We start from the raw sequence: 18,594 nt of genomic DNA, 5'->3' as shown, positions 1-18,594 counted from the left end.
AATATTTTCCGCACCCACTCTATATATATATATATATATATATATATAGACTGTACTGTACTCAATACTGTACTGTTTTCAATATTGTATTATCTTTGCTGTCTTTCTTTGCTCTCCTAAGCATACTTTGCTTATTGTCCTCACTCAGCACTGGGTTTTGTAATAATTAATTTCCTCTTTTTTGCTGATCTATTAATTTAATCTGTTGTGTGAATAACAGGGTTATAGCAACTAGCACATTATTGCCTACAGCCTCATCTTTATTCATATGCAGTAACATATCAGCCATCCCTGAGCAGACGCTTTGCGGCCTTGGTTTTAAGTAGTATTTTTAACTATTAATTCACTACAATGTAACTTTAAACAGATCAGTGTTAGTTTAACCCTGGTGAGAAAAACAGAACAAAATAAAACATAAAAACTTCCTAGTGTTAAAAACGCCACTCAAAACCAGGCTTAGGGTTTGAATCGAAGTCATTTTGTCATCTCCTAATTCTGAAATTCTGTTTTGTCCCTCTCATCGCCTTCAGTCACGGGAAGCTTTCATCCCCTTCGCTTTTCATCACCCTCACTTTGTGTGTCAGGTGCGTGCGGTTTTGTATTCTGGGGAGTGTCTGTGCTCGAACACAGCTCGAAATGTTTAAAAGCTTTGCCATTTTTAAGATGAAAGAAAAAAATACTACAGCACTTAAGTACGGCCTCCACTTGTACAGTTTATCTCTTCCACGACCAACCCAGGTGCTCGGGTTGCACTCGTTCCTCTCCCAGGGAACGACGGCGTGCAAGATCAAAAAGAAATATATTCATGTATTTTTCAGAAAGATAATAGGATGCATTTCGGTCCACTGTGGCTTTGTTGGAAGTTTGCATAATCCTCGCAGCAATATATTCATTACGAGGTTAATAATTTATTAGCAGTCTTGTTGATGAAATGCCTCTGAGACGCTTCAGCAAATGTTTGCTGTGATGTTGCCGTTCCCCTTTATTAGTTGTATTAGTCTTAGCTTCACCTTATACTTTTCTCATTCATGTGAAAAAAAAACATAATAGTTATGTTTATATAACTCATGATGGGAGGTGTTTTAAAATACAAGAATGCATCCACATGCAAAATGATAGCTATCATTATCTTCAGAAAAAAAACGGCAGCAATATTTGAAATGTGGAACACAAAATGGTCCGTTTGTAAAAATAGAAAACGGATGGAACAAAATCACCTGTTTGGATTTCAAAAGAAGTCATTATGCTTTTTGGAGGAGTGTGCGTGTGTGTGTTAGGGTCTTTTTAGTGGACTCGAGGGACATGAGGGAACACAGATAAAGATGAAGTTGTTATTTTAGGGGAAAATGCCAGGAGTTGTACTTCAAAGGCCTTCAGAACTGCAACATAGACCATTACAGAACAGGGCTGTTTTCCCACTCCGAGGGCTTTTAATAAATGAATTCAATCTCACACGTTTATCTCCGGCTTTATTACTTTGAACTGTTTCTCCCATAGGACTGAAAACAATGCAACAGCAGTCTAGTGTTCTAAATTATTTAAGCCATGCACATTGTTGAAGAAGAGGAAAAAGCCTCTTGATTTTTGAGGTAAAATACAAGAATGCATTCCGCAAACTCCACGACCCTCCGCCGACCGCCCTCGTCGACTGTATACTCCTGTTCTTAGGGGAGGGGAGAGTTGTAGCATAACTGAGCAATTAATCTTCTTATTGTCTCGGAATACAGGTAACAACCTACGAGACCTGCGAAAACAAAATAAAAACATGCAGAGCTCAAGATGAACAAACTGTTTCTTATCCCTGGGTTCTCATTCCCGACATTACTGTTAATTAAAGCCGTGCCATCTCTCTTACTTTGCTTCTGCTTCCCTTTCTGTAATCATAACCTGTCATGTCCTTACTACATCAAAACGTTAATGTCTTTGGTCGCATGTGTTTTAATGGCCCTGTCAAGGCTGAGGAAAAACTAAGGCATGCAGAGTCACAGATAACACAAAACGCCATAATTAGATTTCAGCTTATAAAATCATGATTTCCATTTCCTTCTTCGCCGCACATTTATTTATTACCCATAAAAGATTTTCATAGGAGAACCCAGTACTCTATTTCATAAAACAGTTTTTTAGTCCATATGTGGGTGATTCTTCAACTAGACAGAACAATTCTGTCCCCTTTTATGATTTTAAAGACATAATGCTTAAAAAACGATCTAGTTTTAACACTACCACTGTAAAGACTTTTACATTAATACATTACATTAATACAAGATACTGTTCTTTCGATCTTTCTATTTATCAAAGAATCCTGAGGGGGGAAAATGTTGACAATACTGACAATTAATAAGAAGAAGAAGAAGAAGAAAAAGAAGAAGAAATATTTCATAAGCACCAAATCAGCATATTAGAATTATTTCTGAATCACGTGACCCTGAAGTAAATTACATTTTAAAATATCACAATGTTACTGGTTTTATTGTATTTTTATTTATTTATTTTTTTAAATAAAAATAAACAGCTTTGGTAAGCAGAAAATACATCTTTCAAAACACAACACAACACAACACAAAAAAACAAAACAAAAAACAATCTTAGGAACCACACATTTTTGAATGGTAGTGTTGATTATAACAGCTTTAAACTTTTTATTGGGTTTCAAATTTTCCTAAATTTTTTTATTGGGTTTAATATGGTATTTTCCTGATTTGAAAGAAGCTTGAATTTAGAGGCGGTGAATTTGCCAGGCCTTTTCTATTTTTGGGTTTTAACAAAATAATAATAATAACAATAATAATAATAATAATTATTATTATTTATTTATTTATTTATTTTATTATTAGTTATTTGACTCCTAGCCAACTAACTCCTTGATATTTTTTTCTACAAAATCAATCACTCAATCAATCAATAAATAAGCAGCACACATTACTGTATATCAAAATTCAATTGAAGATTGATCAAGGCCATGATGTTTTGATAAATGTTTTAACAGATATTTCAAAAAGTTTTAAGATCAAAAAGTGCCACTGATTGAATAATCACCCATATATACATGCAGTAGGAAAGATCACCTCGTGTCAACTGATCTGTCTTGCTTTCTCATTGCATATGAAAGCTGCAAGTCAGATGTGAGGATGAGTCAGCAAGTGGAGTTTCTGAGGTCTTGCTTCCTGACCATTTACTTTAAAATAAAGTCCTTAATTCTGCACTGCTTCTGGGATTCTGTCTAACTTCTGTAAGTTTTTAGAAAGTTTATTAAATGTCAATTTCTATGTTCATACTTCACAGTATTTATCTGCTTCATTGACCGGCTGTGGGCAGTGTGCTGAGGATTAGAAAAGCTGGCCTTGGTCAAAGGCTTGTGTGCTTTAAGGGAAGACACGGCAGTCCCATCTCACACATGGAGACATCAGAGAAAGTTCAGGCTAAACTCTCAGACAAAGAGCAACCATGGCTATTCTCAGAGCGAGCCTTTTTTTACATTTTATCCAGATCAGCATATATTGACTTTAAGCCGACCACAAGGAGGTACCGTAGCCTCTATATTCTCCACTATAATCTGCACTGCAAAGGTTATAGCTGTTTGGAAAATGTTAATGATGGGCCAAATGCCATAGACATTTCATGAAAGATAGCTGAGTGTACAGCAGTATGATAAAAAGTATGAACAATATGCTTTGAGTTTTTATTTACTGCTGCATGACCAGGGCTGGTGGATGTTGCTAAGAACTTATTATAGGAACAGTCCTCCTGGAGCCTTGCTGAAGGCCACAATGCTAATGGATCCTTTCAGGGAATGAATCAGCAACCTTCTGGTTGCAAACACTGATCTATAATCACCTCAGAGCAGATATTGTAACAGTTATTATCAGTGTAAATTATCTTTAAAACTTTAATATAATATAATAATTTATATTGGTGTGATTATTTTTAAGTGAATCTTTCTGCAGGTTACATCATTGCGCCTGTAGGTGGCGGCAAATTACTTTTTTTATGAGTGAGTCATTTGAGGCATTCGTTCAAGTGATTTGTTCAAAATAGCTAAATTATAAATAAACTTATCTTAATGAGTGAGTCAATGAATCATCTATTCAAGCGATTCATTAAAAAATGCTAATTCATTCAGGAACTAAACATTAATGACATTGCATCATTCACTCATTTGGGATTTGTTCAAAACCCCTGATTCATTCAGAAACATCAATGCTGCGTGTTTGTCGGCATTACGGTTCTGTTGCAGCTTTGTTTGGAACTATTTTACTTGACGGAGCAAAAACAAACCAATTAACTGCCAATACTGTGACTAAAATGTAAGTTACAAAATAGTAACGTTTTATTTTGATGTGCAGTATAAAAGCAATATCACAATCCCAGTTGAATATCAATATGTCTGGAATTACTTGTAGAACTGACATTTGACAACAACAGTGCTTTTGGAATTGCTTAATATTTTATTTATATATGTATGTATACTTCTCAAACAAAATACATAGTCAAACACTAGACACATCCTTGTATTATGAAGCACAGACTAAACATAACACCTACTCTACTGTAGGTGGACTCTAACACACCAAACAAGACAAATAAGTAGATATGGAAAAATCTGTATGTGAATATTTTAAACCCGAAGAGAAAAGATGACACAAGAATGTATCTTTTGGAGCCGTAGCTGTCTGTTTTGGTCATACCATCTTTATTTAGCTATTTAATTCTGATATTTAGGTCGATGGCAGGGATTGAGTTACATGTGCACAGAGCAAATATTGCCATAGAGAAAACAAGTTATTGAGCGTTACGTGTATATAGGTTCTCCCTTGATCTCCTTGAATTGCATGACCCTTGTTGAACATTATGTGAATCTTGAATTCATCTATGTAATATCAATTGATAATATTAAGTGGCTCTTATGGTTTCATTGAATCTTCTAACGTGGAAACATGTTGAAAAGCTTCAGTATTTTTGCTGCACTTCCCACATGTTTGAGTTGTGTGCTTTCCTTGGCAGTTCTTTTACTGTAACAATCTGCATTTGTTTTTCAAATCAGAATGTTTTGAATTTTCACACTTTGACACAATAGACCGAGAACGTCACTGCTTGTTTAAAAAAAAAAAAGAAAAGAAACATGCTCGGTTTAGATCTGAGGAGGCTGTGTTAAAAGTCTGAACTGCTGCCCTGCTCAAAGGCCAATGTAGTGCCCTTGGGCTACTCACGGCTTTTGTTTTTCGCTTCTGTTCTCCAAATTGCTCTTCATATTCAGCACTTCTGTTTTACTTTCATCATGACCAGTGAAAAAGACAGAAAGTGAGAGCCGCAAGACCTCAGAAGGGAGGTCTTGAAACGGAGCTTAAAGCTCTAACGATCTTTCTGCAGCCTGCAGCTCTTTCTCTCGCTCCCTCTTTCTCTTCATCCACTCCATCCTGTTCATTAAAATCAGTGTAGAGCCCGTTGGGACAGGCACAAGCAGGGCAATGGATTTCTAGTCATTTAAGAGGAGGCGCTAACTGAAAGAGAGCAGGGAGGAGAACATCGGAGGAACAGGATCCCACAGTCAATGAATAAAGCCTAAAGATAAAGAATTAGATGTGGCATTGTGAACATGTGGAGGAGATCGGTGCGATCTCTAGTACCTCTAGTACTTGTTAAATGGCTTTCGGGTAAAGTTTTTGGAAGGACTTTTGAAATGTATCATTGCTACACAGTGGCTTGTGTGTTCATCTCTGCCTTTTTAACGATGAAAGTTTCAAATAACTGTTTTTTCTTTGAATATATTTTAAAATGTAATTTATTCCTGTGTTGGCAAAGCTGTTCAGCAGCCATTGCTCCAGTTTTCAGAAAATTATTTTTTAGTGGTCTTCATGCGTTAATTTCCGTGGTGTGGATATTGCATTACTGTATATGTACTGTGTTGTTATAGCAGTAATGTATTCACAAAGTGAGATGAACTAAGTTATATGCTAGGTAGAATGTGCAAGTTCGCCCATGCATTTATTGTTTACGCAGATGCAGTATTAAATATAAATTGTAATATTACGTTTATGTTGTGGATATAGGCAGTTTCTCATACTGTATAGGATGTGTCTGAGTAAACTAATCAGAACGATTCAGTTCACTGGTGTTCAGCTCTTTCAGATCAAGTGAGTCAATATGCAACATACTATGATTGGATTGTTTGGATCAGTAGTTTCTATATTTCGTCTTTAAAAAAATTGTTAGTACATTGTTAAAGGCGTAGTTCATCACAAGATGATAAAATTGTCGTTATTTCTTCATCCCATGCCATTCTAACCTAGTATTATTTTCTTTCCTCTATGAAATGTCTTAAAGGGGTCATATGATGCTTTTTTAAAGATCATTATTTCATTATGCAAATATTCCCACATAGTGACCTAGATATGTGGGGGCGTGTTAGAACGAGCCGTTTTAGGGGGGTGTGGCAGAGTCTTAACTTTGATAAAGAATATCTCTTTGGTTTTGAGACTTTAGTCTTTGCAACTTCAGGGATCTTATCTATGCACAATCAGCTTGTAACACTCCAAAGAGAAAGGAAAACTTGAAATCGCATCATATGACCCCATTAAAGCAGATTTTTTTCAATCAATGACAACTGGAGATTTTATACTGGAGATGTTAGAATAAGTCTTCTTAATATATGCCTTTTCAAATGTTTTGGGTCTGTCTTATTTTTTTATTTTTTTTTGCAAGAATGCATGAAGCCTATCGTGGTTTCCACACAAATATTAAGAAATACAATTGTTTTCAAGGTTCGTGAAAGATCATGTGACACTGAAAACTATAGTAATGGCTGCGGAAATTTCAGCTTTGCCATCACAGGAATAAATTACTAGTAAAAGTCAATTAATTTTTAATTTGACTGTATTTTTGATTAAACGAATACAGTCTTGGTGAGACTTATTATATTATATTTTATTATATTATATTATATTATATTATGATATTTTTATGGTGCTTTTTTTGGAGCTTGGCATTTAAAATCCCCCATCCACATTTTTTTTTCCTTGTATAGAAAAGCTGCCTAAGGACATTCTGGTCTTTTGTCTTTTAGATAAGCAAGACAATATTACTGCATGGCATGGTGGTGAGTAAATGAGGACAACATTTTCATTTTTCCCTTTAATATCTTTCAGTGTTGTTTTTCTCACCATATTTTCGTCAATAGCATGCTATAATTCTTTGTTATCGCTGACAAAAACTATTTGTCAACAAACATTTCTGTCAGTAATTTCGTTGACGAGATTACCGCTGATTAGACCCCCCAACGTGTTCTGAATAGCGAAATAAAGGCGAACGATTCCACTCGCTGAATATATCTCTCTTCCGTGTCTCCTCCTGGTTTCATAGGCCATTGTGTTCAGAAAAGAAAACCGCTTGTGAGTCATATGCGGTCAGAGTACCTTTTCCTGACCTGGAGCGAGCGCTTCCTCAGAGGGAAATTATTTCTGCTCTCGTAGTCCTAAATACTTAATGGTCCATCAACCGGGACCTCCAGCCAGTCGGGTACGGTGTAATAAACCAGACGGACGCGGGGAGGACAAAAGCAGCCACGTTATGGCTTCCACCCCCTCCCTGCGACGAAATGGATTCACACCATTTCAGCCTCAATGGGCCCTTGTGGATCTAAATGTCTGTTTTGAAATATGGAATACATACTCTATCGGGATTGACAATGTCTCTCCGCCAGCGGGCTGTAAACATACTGCAGGTGAAAAGGGGACGATAATGTCGAAATGAACCCCAAGACTAACTATAGACATAGTGGAACGGACCCCCTTTGGGCTTTGGGTGCACCTTGAGTGTATAACCGCTCTTGGGCTTTGGGCACACCATGAGTGTATAACTGCTCTTTATGTACCTGACAGTGGGAGACTTGCTGTCTTTTCAATGAAAAAGACATTGGATTGGTTGATGATGGTGGAAGGCTTGCCACTGGGTCTTCTGATGCAGTGTTACCACACGCTGTCAATTTTTCTTAGCGGTGGGGGGGAAGCTGTCGTTTCGCTCTCTGTCTTACTGTCACCACCTCCTCCTCTCCTCCTTTTTGTTTTGGTCTCTTTTCTCTTTTTCATTCAGCACCATTTGGCCCTGTTATGGCTGCGGCCCATCTGTGGGCAGTTAGAGCGCTTTGTCGAAAGTAAGAGAAGCCCGCTCTGAAAATATCTCTCTCTCGTTCCATCACTTGCTCTTATTTTGTCTCAATTTCTCTTTATCTCCCTGAGTCCCTCATTTGATGGTCTCTTTAGTACCTGCTCCCGCTTTTTTGTTCCAGTTATTTTATTTTCCCTTTCTCTGTCTCTCTCTCTGCCGTTCTGTCACTCCCGCCCTTCCTTTCTCTCTGGTGCTCCTGTGGACCCTAAACCCTCCTCCCCTCCACCAGTGAGCGGTAATGACAGACATTTGTTTAATCCAGGCAGTGGGAAATGAGATTAGAGGGAGGAGAGGAGAGCTTACTGCACTATCTCCCACACTGTGCCCACAGGCTCCGACTGCATGATGAAGGAAGAGAGAAAAGACGGGGCAGGCGGGGAGAGAAAGCGACTGTGAGACGCAGAAATAAGACTGAATATACTCAAGACTGAACAATAAAAAGACGGGGCAGGCGGGGAGAGAAAGCGACTGTGAGACGCAGAAATAAGACTGAATATGCGTGTATGTGCAATTGTTTACTGACTGTGGGCCCTAAACATACCCGCTGCAGAAAGACTGTGTCATTGTTTTACTTTGAGCTCAAACTCATCGCTGTGATGAAGACGATGAGAGGACGATCAACCATAGAAAACTATTTAACACGGGGCATCCCCCACCCCCCCCCATTTTAAGACGTTCAGCCATTCCTTCATGATTTGGGAAATGATCATTGTATTTTAAGAGTTTTGTTTTGCTTGGGAGATTGTGTAAAACACCAGTTTTAAGTTGCTTTAAGTGGTAATTGCAGAGCCGTCACTTGAATTCACAGGGCCCGGGACAAAAAAAAGGGTGAGCTGTAATCATAGTGTGCCTAGTGCCTACTTAACATCTGCATTTTAGTAAATTAGTTAGGACTAATGGACAAAATGTCTTATGATAAATATTCATGAGCAATTGTGTAATAATGATGTTAAATTATGTATATGCATTTAATATAAATTTAAAGCATACTGTAAACTTAGAGTATATTTACATTAACAGTCCATTTTATGCTGAAAGCAAAAAATAAAAAGGGGTAAAGAATGCTAAATAAAATTAATTAGAATAAATAACACATTTTTAAACAAGAACAACAATAATAATTACAATTATTTGTTATACCTTGTATAAAATATCTTTACACTATAGTTTTTTGTTGTAAAAGAATTTTAAAATTATTACATTATATTACATTTTATTTATTTTTTGAGAACCATACAAAAACATGGATTAATTGGTTAATTTTTAAAGTGTTGATTACCAACCTTGGTTATTTTATATTTATAAGCAGCAGCGTACCAGTTGTGGTGCAGTGAATGAATATAAAACCATCCACTTTACTTGATAGGTGCCTTATTAACATAACAGTGTTACAGCAAGATATATGACTGCAGAACTTCAGACTCTCATCCAATTTTTAATGTTTTGTCAGAACAGCAGGCAATGAGTGAAAAACAATTCAATGATTATGTATAACAAAATCTGCTGATGAAGCTGTTGGCCCCCTACTAGCCCTTGGAGTTCTTTCTCTGTTGGTAGTCAATAGAATTTGTGTTACTCTGTTTGTAAATGCACTGTTTACCTCCTTTCCTCCTGAGCTCATTCTTTTCTGACATAGCTACCAAAGTACCTTTCAAACACAGATGCATTTTCATCTTTTCATCTCTCTATTCTTGAAAAGCACGTAGGGCACTGCATTAAATAGAATCTGCCTCAGTCTGTGCTGCTTTGGCACCAAAGGTGATTTTAGACCTTTTTTTTTTTTCCTTTTTGTGACATTTGTGTGTGTGTGTGTGTGTGTGTGTGTGTGTTTGTGTGCTACACTGGCTCACAAACTGTGGCTGACTACCCTTCATTTCTAATTAGTCAACGATACGCATATAGAACACTCTCATAAAAACAAACACTCACTCAAACAAGTGAGCATGTATTAAAACGAGGGAAAATATTTTGTGGCAATGCCAAAATGCGTTGATGTGCTGTATGGACATCAAAACATAAAAATATTTTCTCCTTTCCCTTGCTTTTCTATACTGGTCACCCGTCAACACTGATGCAAGAAAATGTATCTCTTATCTCATATTTTTCTTAGATTGTGAAAACTGCATTAAGGGATTTGGGAGCATAATATTGCATTCATAGATGAAACTTAATAACACAAGGCTCAGTTGATTTACTCATAAATATTGTTCATCAGCAGTTTCTTACTAAAAAAAAAAAAGAATAATATCTTACCAGCATTGCATTCATTTGCTCCTGACAAAGCAGGCATATTATGAGCATCTTAGCTTTGCAAGAATTTATGCTTGCTTTCATCCAAAAATCAGCGAGCCATATGGTCAGACATCTATGTTCTCTTAATTTGCAGAAGTTATTGAAACCAAAAGTCTGGATCAGCACCAGTTGTGTCTAGTTAGGCCTTTGTGCTGAGAATCACTATGTCAAATTCAACCATAAGGCTTTTAATAGTATAGTCTCTATGCAGCTTACCGATTAAAACAGGTTATTACAGTATGTGATGCAGTACTTTAGTGCTAATTAGCTTTAAATGTGAAAGCATTTGGTGTTATGATGGACTACAGCAGATTTTAATACGCAATACAGAGCAACTGCTGCATTGGCATGCACAACCTCAATTCATAGTTTTATAATGTAGAAGTTTTGTACTGTCAGAAACTTTTTACCCCGTGGCACCGTACATGTGGCATTGTGATCATTTTTCATCTTCATTTCTGCTTGCCGGAATGACTCCTCACCTCTCTGTAATTTCATAAATTTGCAGTCCTTTTTGAACCCTCTGTTCCTGTAGCTAATACTGTGCTTTTGCACTGTGATGTAGCAATTTAATCCTTTTATAAATGGAATTCTTCGGCTCCCTATCTTTCTTTTTTTTTTCAACACTGCTTTAAGGTTCACGTGAACACAGGGAGACCCTGAAAAACTCACCTGTGCCGCTTCCCATTTTATTTTTCTTGAATTTTTCAAGAGGCTAAATGTGTTGATTATGTTAATTGTGTAATGTAGATGTTTGCTGTATACAATAATAAGGTATATTTCTTGAGTAGCAAATCAGCATATTAAAATTATTTCTGAAGGATCATGTGATATTGACTGGAGAAATGGCTGTTGAAAATTCAGCTTTTCCATTACAGGGATAAATAACATTTTAAAAAATATTTAAAAAGAAAAAATCTATTTTAAAAATATTTTACAATATTAGTCAAAAACATTAGTTAACAAACTAACAATGAACAGTTTTATAAACAACTGTTTATTATCTAATGTCACCAAAGATTAATAAATACTGTAACACATGGACTGCATTAACTAAAGTTACCTAAGACCTTATTGTAAAGTGTTACCAATAAATTAATACATTTTACATAGAAAATATTAATATTAATTTAATTATGTATATAGGCCTCTGTCTCTGAAAATGTTAAGTGTAGTGTTTCAGTGGTGTTTCAAAGTTTCCTGCTACAAATCTCCAGCATTTTACTATTACACTTTTTCAAATGGTATTTTCTATTCCTTTAGCTGTGTTGTAAAGAGTGTATCTTCCTTTGTTTAGCAACAACAGGTATAAGAAGCCATGTGCCGTCTTATCACAGCATTCTACTGTATCATCTAAAGTGCTAGTTCTGTACTTTAGTATTTTGCTGGAGTATCAGCACCAGCCCAGTGCATCCCTTCAATGCTTGAGACGAGGTGAGAGTCCAGCTGGGGAAATTACAGAACCAGCCGCTGATTGAACCACTGATGGAGACCATTTGAGCCTCAGTGCTGCAGCAGGAAATTGAATTACCCTCACAATCTGTTTGTGCTGTACGTGCATCCCTCTGTTGTTCCGTTACGTCTGCCATGTGTGTGTGTATGTTTGTGGAGACTGTTTTCGATTACCTCGCTGAATGTGTGAAATCCTCCTGATCTGCTTTACGGTTGCACATGGCCGGATTTAAGCATGTCACACCTACAGGATATTGCCTCTTTTATGGTGGGTCACATGATTGTAAAAGGCTGCGCCCACAACTGGGAAAGGTTTAGAGATATGAGATGATGCTTGAAGGCTCCAGATTTACTGAGCCTAGTTATTTGATTGAAAGTGATATGCTTTGGTCACTTTGGACTTCCATCTTCACATTATCCATACTAAAGCTACATCCTCAAGATCAGTCTCTGCCGGATTTACTCCATAAAGCCTACCATGGTGAAAAACACAAATTTTCTTGCGGTTCACCAGGAGAACTGGTGCTGGTTAAGCTAGTTAAGAAGCCTGATGCATCTAAGGCTATGTCTACATTAATCCAGATACATCTGAAAACATCAGATGTAGTGTGAGTGTCCACACTAGCATTTTTAAACGTTTTGTGACCGTAATGTAACTGTCCCTTCAACGGCCGTTATTTCTGGCATTAGCATAAAATGTCTTCTTGTATGGCCATTTTTTTCTTACAGGTCAACTACTTTCAGAGCAACAGTTTGAAGAAAATCTTGCTTTGCAAATTAGTGTAAGTTGACATGCCTGCATTGCTAGCTTATGGTTCTGGTTACAATAACTATCTACTGTAGTTGCAAAGACATTTGAAGGGAACTCTACTGCCCCCTTGAGTACTGAAGGTTATTGCCACCGACACGAGTGCACGTTTAGTATGGCATGTTTGTGTAAAGTATATTGCTGTCTTTATTCTGTTGCACATAAATAATTAGTGATAGACTAAAGCAATTTACTAAAGCAAACATGCTGTGTTTTTCCACTCTGACTTTGGCATGTATCCAGTTAACATTTTTGTGGCTGAATATGGCAAAATACATTATCCAAATTGGAATCAACAGGATCCAAACACGTGCTGATATGCGAGATGCGGGTTCAAATCCAGCAGTTCAGTGACAATAAACAATAAAGATATATATGTGTGTGTGTTCCAGTGCTGGTTAAGCTCAAATAATGCAAACAGTTCTCCGGAATGATGTTTATTTTTGCCGTCACTGCTTCTGATACCATAAACCCTCAGCAGTGCACTTCTGCTTATTTAAGCAATCAAGAACGTTTTAACCTCATTGTTATTCTGCACGCAACCCATTAGTAATAATTAATCAAAACAAACAAATGGCAGAAAACAATAAAGTCCATTGTTGTTTTTCATAATCAGACAACTAATTAATTTGTATGAAGCCAACTTTCTGGCTTTCTCTCCAGCAGGGGTAAAGACATGGAGGAACATGGAAACTTCTGCTTCTCACGACGCTCACTCCAATTATTACGGAAATCCATGTGGAACGGAATATTGTTTGTTGCCATTTGCGCAATGAATAATTCATGTTTTTGTTGTGGGAGTGTTTTGTTGGTAGATACATTTCTTTGCATCGTCTTCTGTCTCATTCTGTTTCCCTCTGCTTGGTTTAACAAGACCCAGCAGAATTGCGCATTACTTCTGCAAGTGAAGTACTTCTTAAAATGAAACTTTAGTACATTTGCTTGTTCATTAGTACTATTTTAATTCCAATGGCTGGGTGTTGTTATAAGAATGTGTTCAGTAATGCATTGCAGAGGATCTTCAGAGACCTCACGGGTTCTGTCATGTTGCTACAAAACCCGAGTGGCGAGATGTAAAGAAGAACTTGCACGGTTCATAGGAAACGTTCACAATGGCTTTAGTTTGGGTAGTTCTTGCTGTGCGCAGGCAGTGACCGAAAACACTATTGAACAAGAAACAGAGTAATCTGTATTTTCAGAGAGAGAAATAAATTGCGATGACCTTTCCATTTCAAAGATGTATGAGAGTGCGCGTGTATAGTCATCCAGCAAGAGTGATTTAAACGCATAACGGAAACACGTGACTCAAAGGAACAGACAGTGTATAGACAGGAAAGGCTGAGTGGGTCCTTGGAATACTGCACATTTTTTGTACAATTATTTTCTTCAGGCAGATGCTGCTTAATTGAACCTAAATGCGTGTCTGCATCTCGAATGAATCATCGGTGGAGGAGAGTTTCTTAGTTCATTATTCAAATGAAAGGAGTATTTATTTTTAAGATTTCTTTCAGGGTAGAAGCAAGTTCCTTGATGTTTTACAGTTGGCTAAGTTTGCCCTGGACGTGCTGGGAGTCTGAAATCGTAACAGTGATTGTTAGTCATCTCCCGGTGAGCACTACAAGGTTTAGGCATGGGCGAGAGTTCAGACACAGCGTTCGAGTCTGCATCCATGCCAAAATGCCCAGATTGTGTGCCAATGAGTCTGCGTGAAGCCTTGGGGAGGAGAGAGGAACTGCCTGAATTCGCAGCAGTGGGGGATGAGATACTGAATAAATGAGAAATTGTTATTCATGTAGAATAAAGGAACATTGTTTGGAAGACCTACAGCACTCTGGATTTTTTTTGTGATTTTCCCCAAGCAGAAGTTTTGAAACATGGATTGCATACTAGCAGATGAAGGAGCGCATGAACTTGGAGACAAAACTGTATATTTCAACCAGAAGAAGATACAGTCAGTTGAGCTGGCTCGTTGAAAATTGAATTTGCCTTTCCTCATTTCGCGTAGACAGTGAAGTGGAACTCCTGAAATGTAAAACAACAAAAGGAAAACCTTGGAAGAGTTGTTTGAATGTTCAAGAGCAGGGTTATTCTCAGTTGTTAGAATGATATCCTTAAGCATATTGACACACACAAGAGTGCTGTTGTTAATATTGGCTGTGATTTGGCAATACGTTAATATTATTGGGGTAATAAACATTTTTGACACAGTGTTGACAGTTGCATTGTGTAGTTTGCTTTTTTACCAGAAATAGTTCCAGACAAAACCAAAGCAGAATCAGGTGCTGTGACTCCAAACAATGCTACAAATGCTAGTGGTGTATTGCTATTGAATGTTTCTTTTTTTTCTTTTAAAAATAATCAAACTAATGATTCTTTGAGTCATACAGACATTCACGTTTCCTTTCTGAGTGAATCAATGTTTATGACTGAATTGGCTGAATGAACAATTCAAATGACTCACTTCTATAGAAAGTGGCTTCATTTGTTCATCAATTAATCAGTATATTAAAACAAATTGGCTGAATGAATGATTCAAATGACTCATTCGATTCATTTATGATTGAATCAGTGTGTTTTAAAGAATCGGTTAAACAGGAGATTGGGTGACTCACTCTTTTTTTTTTTTACAATCACAGTGACTCACTCTTTTTTAATGAACTGGTTGAGTAAACAGTTCAGTGATTCACTTATATTTAGTCGATTGAATGAAATAGTGTTTTTGAACATTAATGATGAATGATTCAAATGACTCCGTTACCCATCTATAATAGCATTTGTAAATCTAACCTCTCTCTGCTGCCGAGGTTTCTTAAAATGTTATGTTAAACCCTATGGGTATGCATATTGTCAAAGTTTGTTTTACTTAATCGTGTATAATGAATAAATTGTGTTTAAAAGTTGGTTTCGTTTTCTAACCGTCTCTCTGTTTTCTCTCACTTGTAGATACCCTGCTGTCATCTGGCCATGGTGAGTACTTGAGAAATATGTTCCCGGATACAGCTCTGCATGACTCTGAATGTGCCAGATCTCAAATGTGATTACTGTTTTTCAGTGTTGGTCTGCAAGAACGCGTGACTCCATCCAAATGGAGCATCGCTGCGGCAGCAGATGTACATCTTTTTTTTTCTGAAATTCACTTAGCATACTTTCAGGTCTGTTGGCTGACACAGAGAACCCAATCTTTGTTAGTGATTACTGAAGACTCACCTCTGCTCCCTCGGTTCTGTTCTGAGATTCAGAGCTGGCACATTTTCCCAGCATGCTCGTTCAATCATTCTCGACTCACTTCGGTCAATCACCCCTCGTGGTTCTATTGTTCGGTTCACACGCGCTCGGTCTGGCTGTTTGTCAAAGATGAGGCGGTTGCGCTGGGAGTCGCTGTGTAGACAGACCCCTTTTTCATGTACATTTGACTCAGCGGGGGGCAATCTTTAAGGTGTGTGTTTTTGCTATTGAATTTATGCTGTTATATATTCTCAAATTGCCTCCCATTTTTAGCAAAATAGAGCACTGGAAGTTTTGCGCATGTGCTGGATATATAATGGACTGCGTGACCAGCATATAGTCCACCTGCAGAGCTGCAAGGGCCACTGGAAAATAACACCTGCGTTGTCCATTTCTGCATCCATTCGGAGATGGAGAGCAAGAGCGAGATTAGAAAGGAGTGAAAAAAGCCTTGCAGAGTCTGCACTTAAAGGGCAGTCCTGTCCTGAACTCGAGCTGTTTATGTTTTGCACTTAAAGCACACTTGCCCACAATGCTTTGTGGAAACAAGACGTGGCACTGGGTCCATTTTTTCCGTTTACTCTGCACTTTGTGCAAGAATAGGATATGTGCAGGCCAGCAGGGTCTATATTTCCAGGCCAGCACATTTTACTGTCTTTGCCAGTGCTCTTTTGTCAGACGGTAAGCTGGTACAAATAGTGTGCTGCCCTTCAAGATTTTTGCAAATGCACCATAATGGATAATAATACAGCTAATGCAAGCGTTTTAAATAGCTTGAAAAGGATGCTAAAAAAACTCTGCGGACTATTTTAGTATGTACTGCATTTTTACTGTGTTTGTGTAGCGTTAGTGTAAACGAAGCAAAGGGCCATATGGTCGAAGCGATGTAGAACGATGTTGACGACATCATCCTGACAACGGTGATGGTCACTGTTTAGACAGCAGGCATTACTCCTCCGGCTGCTTTACACAAATGTGTTCACACAAACACGAGCACACTCTATCCTTCTGTCCAGAGCCGTGAGTGTGACTCAAAGTGGCTAGGCCTGAGGTGTACACATACACAACGCTGTAAGCATATGTGGGTACAAGGATATATATCTTTATATACATATACTGTAAATATTCATATGCATGGCTGTATATAGAGGGATACGTATGAACACACTGGCCCTGCCTGTACATGTATAAATGAAGGGCCCAAATTTAGGTCATGAGAATAGGGTCTACTAGTACAAAAATATACACAGGTATGTGTTTAAATTATGTTAATAAATAGCAATTGGGGCAGAAAATTAAAATGGGTTTGGGCAAATAAATAAATTCAGTAGTGTTTTTTTTTTGCATTGAATTAATTAAAACTGACAGTAAATTTATAATATTACAAAATAATTATATTCATAGAAATTCAGGGTTTGTTTCTGTTAAGTATCCTATAAAAATTTTAAGAAGGAGAAGAAGAAGAAATGTTTCTTGAGAATCAAATTTGTTAGAATTTAGCATGTTTTCTGACAACTGGAGTAATGGCTGTTAAAAATTCAGCTTTGCATCACATAAACAAAATACATACTGTATTTAAAATGTTTTAAAATTTAAAACAGTTATTTTAAATTGTAGTAAAATTGCTCGTTATTATTTTTAGTTTATATTAGCTTTAGTCAGCATAAGAGGCTTTTAAAAACATCAACAAAATCTTACTGACCTAAAGGTTTTGAAAGGTAGTGTATATTTAATAGCACAAATACTATACATAAAAACTCTTTATTAAAATATAGATATGGCACTGGATTCAGTTTTTAATATAATAATTTAATTTAATAAATTACTGTATACTTACACTCCTCTGAACTTTTTGTGTCTTTATTGTTCTTGTTTACATCTGATCAACACATGCTCTCTTTCAGTGTAGTTTACTTTGATAAGAGTTTTTGCATCTAATATCATGAATGTCAAGGCCGCAGCTGAGCACCTGTATCACCTATAAGACATGCTGGCTCTGCATAGACACAAACGCAAAGTAAATTCTTTACATGGATGTTTTTGCTGAATGTTGCTCTCATTCTCTCTGTCTCTCTTCTCACTGCCTTCATCTATTCTTCAGTATGAATACGGTTGATGGCTTAAACTAAATAAATTAAAGCAGCAAAGGGGGCAAGTGTAAGAGAGATGGAGGAATAAAGATGAAAGAGTGAATGAAGGAGAACTCGGTGTCCTTGGCCTTTGTGTGGGTCTGGCTGCACTCTGCGGTTTTGATGACAGAACGCTTTACAGCTGTCAGCTTATGCGCACCTCACTACCCAAGAGAAAATGACATGTTTTCCCTGTATCTGCTTTTTTTTTTATTTTCTGTTTTATTACAAATTTCAGTTTGTCCTTTCATTACCATTTCTCTTCTATTTTATCTGTGGTGGTTTGTTCAGGTTAGTTTTTTAAACCCACTGACAGTATTGTAAGATAAGATATATTTATATCATGAATATACAGTATGTATATATTTTCTTATATATATACATTTTTTACAATGATAACTTGCAGTTCCCCTTCAGGAACTCGAGCTGCATCGAGATCGCTTCAGGAACACCCCTGCGTGACCGCGTTCTGAAGCACGTGTCAAATCAGTCCAATGGAGTAGCGAGACGTCACGAGCGGGGTGA

General features: G+C 37.2%; 1 protein-coding gene across 3 annotated transcripts in view; it reads left to right on the top strand.

The window, feature by feature from the left end:
- Nucleotides 1-18,594, top strand: part of cdh4 (cadherin 4, type 1, R-cadherin (retinal)) — a 263,794-nt gene that overhangs the window by 116,830 nt on the left and 128,370 nt on the right. For all 3 annotated transcript variants that reach the window (XM_016443676.1, XM_016443673.1, XM_016443674.1), the window contains exon 3: nucleotides 15,659-15,682. In XM_016443676.1, coding sequence (XP_016299162.1) covers nucleotides 15,659-15,682 — 24 coding nt within the window. The remainder of the gene's footprint in view (nucleotides 1-15,658; nucleotides 15,683-18,594) is intronic.

This window comes from Sinocyclocheilus anshuiensis, unplaced genomic scaffold, assembly GCF_001515605.1.
Source record: "Sinocyclocheilus anshuiensis isolate Anshui unplaced genomic scaffold, SAMN03320099.WGS_v1.1 scaffold51, whole genome shotgun sequence".
In the NCBI taxonomy this organism is placed as follows: domain Eukaryota; kingdom Metazoa; phylum Chordata; class Actinopteri; order Cypriniformes; family Cyprinidae; genus Sinocyclocheilus; species Sinocyclocheilus anshuiensis.
This window is presented reverse-complemented; position numbering and strand designations above follow the sequence as displayed.